The following is a 12,804-nucleotide window of genomic DNA, read 5'->3' as shown; positions in this document are numbered from 1 at the left end:
CACATTTTCTTTACCCATTCATCTAGCGATGGGCATCTAGGCTTGTTCCATAACTCGATTATGGTGGACTGTGCTGCTAAAAATACTGGTGTTCATGTATCACTATAGTATACATATAGTATGATTTTAGATCTTCTGGATAAATACCACAGAGCAGAATGGCGGGATCATATGGTAGTTCCATTCCTAATCTTTTGAGGCATCTCCAAACTGTTTTTCCTGTTTAACAACAGGGATAAGACCACCGAGTTTACTTAATTGATAAGTGAAGTTTTTTAATGTATAACTTTTACTACTTGAGAAAAATTAATTCAGAATGACCACATCAGGTTTTATCTACCACCAAGCTTACCGAAAATCTTCCAAGTGCCTCTGAACTTCTGGGTGGACTCTTTCTTGCATAGTTTGGATATAGTGGCGGTGCAGATCCTCAGGAATAAGTTCAGGTCTCCTTTTTTCTGCATAAAGAAGGAAAGGAATTATTTGATCTAAAGGTATGTTCTTTGCAACATATGGTCACTGGCAACACAGCAATGTTACTTTGTACCAATTTATCATGGAGAATACCAAAGAGAAGTTTAGTGGAGTTCATGCATTTTATCTCAGAATTCAGATTTCATTTCCCCTAAAATTTATTATAGACTCACCTTCTGTTGTAATTCAGGTGACTAACCAGTTACCAGGCATTAGATAAAACCTTTAGAACTGAGATGAGCTACATATCTACATAATTCTGCAGGATGTTGGTGCTCCGAACTTACCTAGATCTACAGATATTTCATCAGGAACAGAAACCTTCAGGTGCTAAAACAAAATGCAAAAAAGAGGTGAAACAGTACCAAAGACTTTCTTTCCATAATGTTTATAAGTACTGGTATAAACAGATAAAACAAGGAAGCCTACTCTGACAGGCATATTCACAAATGAGCTCATTTACTCATCCAAATCTCATAGTCCTGGAATGTTCTATTGTTTAAACTTAAAAATGAGCCTTTTCCCAGTATTATGCTATGAAGGAAACATCTACAGTTCTTTTACTGAATGACTAAATATTTCAGTGTCACACTCGTTCCTAGTGAATAGATTTCCTTTTCTGATTTCCTTTTCTTTCTTTCTTTTTGGTACTGGTGATTGAATTCAGGGGTGCTCTATCACTGTTACATCCCCACCCCACTCTATTTTTTATTTCAAAACAGGGTCTTGCTAAGTTGCAGAGGTTGGCCTTGGAACTTTCAATGCTGTCTCAGCCTCCCAATCTTGGATTACAGGCATGCACCACTGTACCAGGCTTAGCTTTGGTTTCCTAAAATCATTAGTTAATACAATGAGTTATACATCATTTGAATTAATATAGGTAAAACCTAAACTATGTGTATATAGTCATAGGAAAACTGACTCATACAACTATGATGTTTATTTCCTGGATTTGAGATGCTCACCTTACAGACCACAATACTCCCAATCATTTTGCAATGTAAAGTTAAAAACCTATAGGGATTTTATTTAGTCACATTTCCAATGAGAATGTCAATGTTGAGTTTTTGGAGTCTTTAATCAGTTAATTGTCTATAGTTTTTGCTATTGAACTAACTAAAGTGAAAGTCTTAGAATTTATTTCTTCTTAGCTAGGATTTTCCCCATAACAACTAGTTTGTTGGTCTCATAAGCACAATGTTGTGTTTCCTTCCCCTCTAACAATTTGAGAAAAAACATTATTACTCTATATTTAGAAGAATATCTTGGCCTCTTCATGCTCATAAAGTACTAAATGCCTATTTTAATCATATACTTCTAGAAATTAAACAATTCCCATAAAGTTACCAAGTTTTAAATTTGAAAATAAGTCACCACTAAGACATTATGAGATCTCTCATATTCATTTGAAGAAAAATGAAATGAACTGCAGAACTTTAAGTTGCCAAGCAGTAACTCAAATCAGTTTTCTTTCTAGTACAAGTACAAAAAAAAGCATGTAAAAGTTCATTTGTGTATGTGAATATTTATGTGAAATAAATATGACTGGTAGCATTAAAGGATAATTAATAAATTAACCTATCCTTCTTACACTTTAAGGCTGATATACTCACAGATCATGAGCAGCAAAATATAAAGTTTTGACTTGGAGCTCTCTCGCAAAATGAGAAATTCAAACATACTTAAACATACTGTCATTTCTTCATGACAATAAGCTATTTTAACAAAAATGATGTCTAATATTTTAAACAATGGAAGTGTAAGTCACTGAATAGATAGAGGCCAGAAATGTCAGTGTTGGAGACGATGCATCATACAGTCTGAATGAAGCTTATATTCAGGTCAGCAGAGCAGAAATATAAACAAATACAATTAATAAACAAAATACAAGTCCTATGGACAAAAACAACACAGAGGTTACAGTGAAGGGAGTGAGATTTAGTAAGCTGGTCAGGGAAGGCCTTGTGGAAAAGGGAATTGAATTTAGCAATAAAAAAGTATGTAGGCAACTTTGTAAAAGAATACAGAGAAAATGAGGTAGGAACTGGAGGGAGAAGTGGGGTCAAAATGTGCATGTTTATTCTAAGATAAAAGAAATAACAATGTTTGCATGTTAATGTAATGACTCAATAGGGGAAAAAATCGACAATGTAAGATGGCAGGGAAGAGCTAGAGCATGGTCTTTGAGAAGTTATAAGGAAACAGACTGGGTAAAAAGAAGAGAGCTGGCCATGGATAGAGTTGGACAACTCCTCAATAGTATCCAGATAAAGGGCAGAGTACATGGTATGATGGAAGTATGTGATACGACTGGTAGAAGTTCTTTTCTCTATACTTTAAATTTTTCAGAGGATAGTAAAATCATCAGCTGAGAAAAAGCTAGAATAGGAAGTGACAGATGCTTTAGGAGAGAAAAGGTATGAAGCAGTCCATCTAAGAGAAATGAAATGTGAAAGGGTGTGAGCCAGGCAACGTGATCACCCAAGGAAGCATCAAAGGCTAACTGCTATTTGCTTATAGCAAGGCTAACAATAAAATGTACTAGTTTAAAACCCTTACCAACACTTCTATTAGTAAAAATAAAGTTCTTTTATCATTAATCACAGTATGTGAGATTTTTTTCCCACCACTTTTTAGTTAAATTTGTGCCATTAAGCTTCAAAGAGGCCACCCAGAGTTCAATTATCCCTCGGAATACTAACAAATAAATGTGTGTGTGTGTGTATGGATAACATAAAATATAGATATATATGTATATATAAATATATATTAGGACTACCACATTTTATATTAACGTAATTTATATCATATGTGTTCTTTTTCATTCCCTCATTCTAATTATGCATATGTAAAAACAAAAGTATACACATATATCCCCTAAAATATACTGTGAGAATTCATTATGCCAAAAACTAATTTAGTAATTATTTTAAAAAGTAGAGTAATCAATAATTGAGATATAATATAGATATCTGAAAGCACAAAAAAGTCCAAAAACATGGGAGGGAATATTGGAAACAGAGGGACAATAAATCAATGTACTAAAACAAAGATAATATTAACATGTAAACTTACGGCAGATCGATCCAGGAAGAACTGATGAAACTCAAGAAAGATGCGACGAGTTTCTTTGGAATTGGTCTGTTTATACAGGTCTGAATAGAGATAACAGAGCTGTCATAGAGAAAGAAAGGAAAAGAAAGTGAAAAATCACCCAAAAAGGTAACCTGCTAAGTCCTTACTGAATATGAATATTTAGAACAGCATCAATAATACAGTTTTTACCATGTAATGAGGTCTTTAAAAAAATGAATTAATAACATTTTAAGTATCTTTTATATCTGCCTTTGTGTTTGGAACACTAAAAGAAGTCTATATATATGAAATCTTGTAGACATAAAAAGTTCTAAGGTATGTAAATCAATATAAAGACTGAATCAGTTAAACTGCAAAATAAATTACCAATGTTGCAGGGTCAAACTGTGAAACTACGTGGTGTAAGAAAACAGCCAAGTGAGCAGGGCGAGATTTTAGCAACTCAATGCTCTGGAAACAACTGCACTGCCCGTTGATCTAGAGGAGAAAAAAATTATACATTGATAACTCTGACATACAAACATGAAATGCAATATAAGCTTAACTGATCATAGCTATCCAAATTTCACTTTGATCTCTATTAAAAAAAAAAGTTCATTTAAAAATTTCACTAACATTTATTAGCAAAATAGGCCATGGAATCTGAACCTCTTCCTCTGAAAATTAATCATTTCCTGGGATCAGAAGACTATTTCAGGAGAATGGAAGTTTAGGATATGATCATCAAGGAGCACATAATGTCTTCAAATCAGTATATGAAAAACAATATAAGAACATTCCTGAAAATGTAGAAAAGGTTTTTGCTTAACAATGAAAGAGCTGTTTTTCCTTTGCTTTTGGGCTAATCACAGAAAGAGCAGTGGAAAATGAAGCTCTATGATTTTAAATTAAGATATCTTCTAGGATATTCATATAATCCCTAAATACTCTGAACACAGAAAATGGTAATAAACTTAAGACAAACTAGCATTACAATTTCCATATGATTTTCACATTTATATAAAGAAGGAAGTTTATAAGCAAATAATAACAAATTTAAAAATCCAAAGTAAAAAAAAAAAAAAAAAGGCAAATACCAATTTTGCATAATACCTGCCAAAAAATAGGAGATCACTTTCCAAATCATTCTTAAGGCCAGCACTATCAGACTATCAAAACCAGACAAGATATTACAAAAAGAGAAAATCTGAGACCAATATCCCTCATGAATTCAGAGGTAAAAATTCTTGGCAAAAATAAAAGTGAATTAAATACAATATAAGACAATACATGATTGACTGGAGTTCATCCTGGAAATACAAGGCTGGTTCAACATACTAATATTAATCTATGTAATTTACTACATACATTAAGAGACTAAATCCTAAAAACCACAAGATCAACTCAGGTTTTCAACAAAATTCAACATCTGGTCATGATGAAAACTCAAAGCAAACTTGGAATAATCTTTAACTGAATAACCCTTAACCTAATAATAAAGAACATCTATAAAATACCTATAGCTAAAACACTTAATGGTGAAAGATTGGATGCTTTTCCTTAAGACCAGGAATTAGGTAAGGATGTCTCACTATTTTGATTCATCCTCATATTGGAAGTCCTAACTAGTGTAATAAAGGAAAGAACAAGGGAAAAAAAAAAAATACACAGATTGACCAGCATGGTGGTGCACACCTGTAATCCCAGCTACTCAGGAGGCTGATTGCAATATTGGAGCCAGGGTGGGCAACCTGGGACTCTGTCTCAAAATAAAAGTAAAAAGAGTTGGGGATGTAGCTCAGTGGTAGAACACTTGTCTAGGATGCTCAAGGCCCTGGGTTCAATTCCCACTATCATGATAAAAAAAATAAAAAGATACAGTTGGGTACAGTGGCACACACCTGTAATCCCAGAGGTCAAGGCAGGAAGATTGAAAGTTCAAGGCAAGTCTCTGTAACTTGGCAAGGCCCTAGCAATTTAGCAAGGTCCAGACCCAAAATTAAAAATTAACAAACAACCTGGGATATAGTTCAGTGGTAAAGTGCCTTGGGGTTCAATTACCAGTACCAATAAAAAATTTTAAAAATGCAAAGATTGGAAATAAAGGGAAAAAATTGTCTCTTTTCAAAGACATGTGGTTGTCTATGTAGAAAAATCCCAAAAACTATTTTTAAAAGTTTTTAGAATACAAAGGCAAGAATTAAGCCAAACATATTTCTATATACCATCAATGAATAACTGGAGTTTTAAAAATTTTTAAAAATGTTAAATATTCAATAACATCCCTCCCCTCAAACAAAATGAAAAACTTAGGTATAAATCAATGACCTAAGCTTCGCTCCCTTTAAAAACAAAAAAAAAAAACAAAAACAAAAACAAAAAAAAAACCATTTCCACCGTTTCTACCAGTAAAAGCTACAAGAAGCGGAGTTACTGATTCTAAGATTTAGTTTCAATTCTTACAAATATTAATCTCCAGAAAATGTTTATTTTTGCAACAAATCAGATGTCTCAGAAAGTCAAAAATTTATTTTCAGGAAAAAAATCATCACCTGTTCGTGTTCAGTACCAAAATCATCATCCTCTGCTCCAATAATATGAGGTGCTACACGGGTTGAGGGACTCCCAACAAGTGACTGTGTATCCTGCTAACATTAAGAAAAGAGAAACAGAAAAATTATCTGGAGGTCAAATGCAGAAAACGAATAAAGCCAAACCATCAAAAAGACATGGTTCATTTTATGAGTGGGAGTTCCTTTTGTTGGTTTTATCTAAGGTACTTTATTTTCAAACTACTGCTTTTCAAATTTTTAAGACCATGACCCCACTGAGGTAAAGAAAATGACCAAAATAATACTGATAATTTCTTGGGGAAAAAAGAGTTACCGACATTGACCCTGAAAATAATAAATACTCTTTGTTAACTACACCTTTGGTTATCTGGTTCTAATCAGTTTCTGTATACTTCATTTATTAAATTATACATTCCTATACCTTTTACAGGAAGACATAAAATTGGCTTATAAAGTTACAAAAAACAAACAGTAAAAACAAAACAAACAGTAAAAACAAAAGTGAATGAGGATAGCCCAACATGGTGGTGCACACCTGTAATCCCAGAGACTCAGGAGGCTGAGGCAGGAGGATCACAAGTTTGAGGCCAGCCTCAGCAACTTAGTGAGACCCTGTCTCAAAAAGGGGGGCGGGGAGGACTAGAATCTGTATGGGTCAGTGGTAGAGAGCCATGAGCTCCATTCCTAGTACCAAAAAAAAAAAAAAAAGTGAATGAAGATAAAGATAATAGGACAAAGGAAAAATGAGAGCAGAAAGACAAATTTAGCAGAGGTTAACAGACCTGAGAAGTACTAATCAAAAATTTTCATTAACAATACATAATTAAAATCTCTCACTGAGCCCTATTTTTTTCACTTTGAATTGATTTTTATAAGTATATAATGCAGAGTTTCTCTATTTTGCCATTACTGACATTCTGGGCCAGAAAATTCTTTGTTGTGGGGCTGTCCTGTCCATTGTAGGATGGGTAACAGCATCCCTAACCTCTACCCACCCACTAGATGACAAGAGCAGCCTTGCAGGTGTGATAATCAAAAGTACTTCCAGACACTGTCAAATGTCCCCTCCAGGGCAAAATCACTCCTAGATGAAAATCACTGGTATAATACAATAACATTTTCAAGTAATATCACAACCATTGCTATAGACACAAAAATAACAAAATTATAAAAAAGATACTGTAGGCTGGCAGATATCACCCTGCAATAATTCATCTGTCTACTCACATAGTTGGATTTAGCATTAAAAAGCCAGTACAAAGGCATTAATGCAAAATGGGATGTTTGAAGATCATAAACAGTAAAATTAAAGACTATACAGGATTAAGAGAAATAAATTTTAGAAAACTGACAGCAGCTGAACATGTAAGATCTGGACCTTGGCAAAGAAGGGTGGGGCCATACTGGTTTAGGAGTTGTCTGCACAAAGAGTTACAGTTGTCACTATGTAAATGGATCCACAAATTATAAATGGAGTGGATAATATGTATCCACAGTTTTTCTTCCTTAAGGCTATTACAATACTGCATCTCCTAAACTTAATTCTGCCTTTTTAAAAAAAAAACAAAAAATTACTTTTTAATTTTCCTAACTTCAAGATTTGTATTTTTAAAAATTCAAGTAAAACAACAGAAATTTGTTTAGGGCTATAGTCAGACAAATTTTAATTTTATAAGTGATTTGATATCTACTTTTTAATAGTTCTGAGGTTGCTAAAAATCAATGTGTCACAAAGTTCTGTTAAATATTTTACTATAAAACTTCAAACAAGCTGGACATAATGGTTCATGCCTATAATCCCAGCAACTTGGGAGATTGAAGCAGGAGGACTGCAAGTTCAAAGCCAGCCTCAGCAACTTAGTGAGATTCTGATTCAAAATAAAAAATAAAAAGGGCTGGAGATATGACTCAGTGGTTAAGTAACCCTGGGTTCTATCTCTAGTACCCAAAACAAATGAAAAAAAAAAAAAAAAAAAAAAAAAAAAAAAAAAAAACTAACAAATCTAATTTAAAAATAAAATCAGAATGCTAAAAGCATTCAATTAAAAGTAGTAAGATCCAACAATCACACTTCCAGGTATATACCAAAGAACTGAAAGGAAAGCAACATTATTCCCAACAGCCAAAAAGGTAGAAGAAACCCAAGTATTCACTGCTGGGTGAATGAATAAAAAAAAAAAAGTGGCACATACATCTTAGGGAATATTATTCATCTTAAAAAGAAAGGAAATTCTACCACATGACACAACATAAAGATATTATGCTAATTGAAGTAAGCCAGTCTCAGAAGGACAAACACTGTACAGTTCTATTTATATGAATGGCTAAAATAGTCAAATTCATACACACAGAACAGAACAGTGGTTGCCAGGGACTGGGGAAAGGGGAAGATGAGAACTTAAGGGTACCAAATTTCATTTAAGGAAGATTGAAAAGCTCTGGAGATGGATGGCAGCAATGAAAACAATATGAATATATTTAGTGCTACTATATGCTTAAAAGTGGTTAAAAGGGTAAATTTTATGTTATGCGTATTTTACTAAAATAACAAAAAGTTCACTATGAACTATCTTTTTATTTATTTAAATCTTTATTAAGTTTCTTTAATAGATTTAAGTCCCCCCAAAACACACACACAAAAGACCTCTCTATCATACCTTAAATATAAAAAAAGTAAAGGGGCCAGAGATGTGGTCCAGTGGTAGAGGCTTGCCTATCATGCACAAGGCCGTGATTGATTACCAGCACCACAGAAGGCAAAGAGAAAGCAAGGGGGAAGGGGAAGGGAGAGGAGAGAGGAGAGAGGAGAGAGGAGAGAAGAGAGAGAAGACAAGATTAAAAAAAAAAAAGGTAAAAACAACATTCACCGCACGGATTTCATACTCACAGTGTCCTGAATTGCTTCACTTTTCTCTGGGCTTTCTTCTAGATAAATCCTCTCTTTCATGCCACTCTTGGGACTCTAATGGGAAAAACGAAACAAAACAAAACAAAACAAAAACACTCGGTTCATTTCAACAGGCTCACCAAAAGGAGATAAGGAAAAACAGTATGTTTAAAAAAATAGCACTCTGAATTTCATGTTTATATTTAAAACTATTAAATAATTTTCATATAATACCTGGCTCTATGTTTTTCCTGACTTTAGGAAGTCACTTTTTCTCTCAGTTCTTCAACTTTATGTTGATAAAAAATACAGAACCAACTGAACAGTTTTACCTAACTTCTACCAAATAACTCTAACTAGATACATTACATATCTTAAATGCATTATGTCAAAATCAAACTCTATCCATCTTCTCTACCCTCCATCTTCCCCAAGTATCCTTTCTTTCCAAATTAAAAGCATTTTGCCTGGGGCGGGGGCTACAACTCGGTGGTGGAGTACTTGCCTAGCATGAGCAAGAACCTGGGTTCAAGTTCCAATGGCTAAAAGAAAAAAAAAACAAAAAACAAAAAAACAAAAAAACACAACAAAAACCTTTTGCCCTATTTATATAAATAAAATCAAGCTTCTATTTTTCTATCACTGCCTCATGTGAAGTTGCTATCAATTTCCATAAAATTTACTATGGTATGTTTGGGATGATAATATAAAATACAAACTATATGACATGCAGAAAATTCACTTCGAGGGATGTGGAACTCCAAAGCAATAGAGTCATTTCTCAGAACAAGTGAAAAGGAGGAACAAGAACTGGTATATGAATGCCACTGGGAAAACAGATGTTATATATATATATATATAATATATATATATATATATATATATATATAAATACATCAATATATCATAGGAGAGAAAACAGTAGCATCAAATGTATGGTCCGCCTTGGAGAAAGAGATAACTCCGGAGCTTAAGAGAAGATAATAAAGATGATTAGAATAATTCCAACATAAAAAAGCAAAAAAAATTATTAAAAATACTAGAGAATCATATCAAAATAACCTAAGAAACAACCTGAAGGCACTCCCACATTCCAAAAACAGGGTAACACTTATTAGAATCTACGAGTTCAAAATAATACATACACACACCGTCTCTCTGCTCACTGGTCACCTTTAGAACATGTCAGGGAATCAACTTTTCTGAAAACAATCTAGGAAAAATATCCTGAATTTCCTGTATAAGCTATATCTTAGGGTAACCTAATCACCTGTAAGGAAAAATTGTTCCCTATAAAATAACTCCATATAATAAATATAGAAAGAGCCAGGCATGGTGGCACATGCCTGTAATCCCTGCAGCTTGGGAGGCTGAGGCAGGAGGATCATGTTCAAAACCAGCCTCAGCAACTTGGTGAGGTCCTAAGCAACTCAGTGAGACCTGTCTCTAAATAAAATACAAAAAAGGATTGGGGATGTGGTTCAGTAGTTAAGTGCCCCTGAGTTGAATTCCAAGTACCAAAAATAAATCAATAAATCATTCTTTTCAAACTCCTAATCAAACCTGGACATTCAGGTCACCAATGGCACAAAAAAACATTACATAAAAGCTTGATGGGGAACTCTGTAATGAAAGACTCATGCTGACCTCCCGTGAATGAACACCTTAAACAAATTTAGAACCACAATAAGACAAGCAGACGTTTACTTCCTAGTGTGACATAAAGAGATGCACACAGAACTGCCAGCAAATTGTTCTTGTCAAACAATAACTATCAAACCTTAATCTGATCAAGACTCTAGATCAAACTATCAGTTTTCAGGAAATAAAGATAAACAGGTTACACAACACTCTGAAAATACAATTAGAAAGTGAGTTGTTTTACTGGACATATGACCCAGTTTCTTTTTTAAAAATATCAAGAAAAAAGGAAGACAGACAGGAAAACTACTATAAATGACAGAGAACTATAATGACTTATCAACCAAAGACAATGTGAAAACCTTAACTGGATCCTAATTCAAATAAACAATATTATAAAAGATCTTTAAAAGACAAATAGAATAATCAAACCATATATTAAGAAAAAAGTAATTCTTAAGGTTTTATGATATCATAGTTTATATTTTTTTAAACATCAAGTCTCTTGAAGACACATTAATGAAATAAAGTCTCAATTTACTTTAAAATAACCCAGTGTTTGGGGGTGCAGAGAACAGAAGTTACATACAAAACAAGTTTAAGCACATGTTGATGACTGCTGAGGCTGGATTATCAGGGACATGACAGGGATCATTATCCTTATCTATTTTAAAATATGTATGGTAACTTATGGGTAATTTTTCAAAAAATAATTTGCAAATTGAAATCCAGAAGCAGATGCTCTGAATTTTGGATAATGATGTGGGACCCAGTTCCTTATCTTGAGGTGGTCATGATGCTACAGCATATTCAACTTAATATATTTTATTACCATCTTCTAAACAAATACCCATGTTCATCTGATAGTCTCTGGGTTAATCAAGAAAGTGTTGTTATTAAACCTGCACTATTAACTGAAGTCTATCCAATAGAACTAAGGTTCTTCCTCTTTGCAATGGCAAAATGCCCTGTGATTCAAAACTGAGTCACTCTGACCACAAATGGAATATTAACATGCTCTTAAAGATATCAACAGTTGGCCTCCTGTTTCAGTTAAAAAAAAAAAAAAAAAAAAAAACACTGACATTATTAACTTCTCTACCCACAAATAAGATGCCTACTGGGAAATTCCATTCCTGCAAAAGAAAAACTTGGCAGTTGGTGTCTGAGGGGGAAAATGAACTCGGAAATTAAAAGCTCATATCCAATAGTATCCAGAATTTCTGTTCATCTAACTGCTATACTAAAGACTGGGATGTAACTAACCAAGTAACTAAGTAAAAAGATAACACTTTTAATTCATGTAACTTAAGATTAAATCAAGAAAGGAGCGATTATTAAGAGTATGAGACAAAAATTTAGAACACTTAATACTCACATCTGCACTGTCACTACTCGGCCGAGATGCATCTCCACTGCTCCAGTCAGTCCTGCCCAGTCCATCACCAGGTTCTATTTCTGCCTCACTGCCTGTTAAGACATCACCTAAAGGCCTGGAGGGTGTAACTATAGCTCCATCCTAAAAGAGAAGAAAGGAGGACACATATACAAACATGTAAAAGAAAATGTTATTACTGGCTCAACAAAGAAATAGAATGGCACTGTGGTCAAGATGGAGACTGCTAAAGGTTGAACACTGATGTGATCAAGAATACTTAATGTTCTACAGTAAAAAACATTAGTTAGTAACTACTAATTCTATAATCTTAAAATGGAATGACCATAAAAACAGGAAAAGTGACATTTTGAAAGTTTCAGCTTGCAAATATAGCCAAGAAATATAACTGTAAATTTATATAATTTATATTAAACATCTATAAGTAAAGAATTATTTACACTATAACTTCTGGTTTACTGCCTTTCGATGATTTCGAGTTTCAATGAATTGCAAATTCTGGGACAAAATGCTATAATATAAATTAATGTACATTCTACTCTTCAAACAGGTTAAGAACATGGCCTCTGCTCAATAATAATAATATAAAACTTTCAACATTACTCCAGCATAATACTTAAAAAATGTGACATAGCTAGTGGGATTAAAAGTAATGAAAAATTGTGAAATGAAAAGTACATTAATACAGGAAGGAGACCTTACACACTTTGTGACCTTGAATATGTCCATTTAAGCATTTCAGTTCTAGTTTTCTCAGC

At 33.5% G+C, this 12,804-nt stretch overlaps 1 protein-coding gene across 7 annotated transcripts in view; it reads right to left on the bottom strand.

Moving 5' to 3' along the window:
• Positions 1-12,804, bottom strand: part of ARHGEF12 (Rho guanine nucleotide exchange factor 12) — a 139,507-nt gene that overhangs the window by 37,109 nt on the left and 89,594 nt on the right. For 5 of the 7 annotated variants that reach the window (XM_079103136.1, XM_079103130.1, XM_079103132.1 and 2 more), the window contains 7 exons: positions 12,029-12,169; positions 9,010-9,084; positions 6,102-6,197; positions 3,937-4,047; positions 3,550-3,648; positions 762-804; positions 353-458 (listed from right to left, as the gene is read on the bottom strand). In XM_079103136.1, coding sequence (XP_078959262.1) covers positions 353-458; positions 762-804; positions 3,550-3,648; positions 3,937-4,047; positions 6,102-6,197; positions 9,010-9,084; positions 12,029-12,169 — 671 coding nt within the window. The remainder of the gene's footprint in view (positions 1-352; positions 459-761; positions 805-3,549; positions 3,649-3,936; positions 4,048-6,101; positions 6,198-9,009; positions 9,085-12,028; positions 12,170-12,804) is intronic. The other 2 variants (XM_079103131.1, XM_079103134.1) reach the window with 1 other exon arrangement.

Source organism: Sciurus vulgaris (assembly GCF_902686455.1).
Source record: "Sciurus vulgaris genome assembly, chromosome: 11".
Lineage (NCBI taxonomy): Eukaryota > Metazoa > Chordata > Mammalia > Rodentia > Sciuridae > Sciurus > Sciurus vulgaris.
Note: the sequence above shows the minus strand (reverse complement) of the source record. Positions and strands in the feature narration are given on the sequence as shown.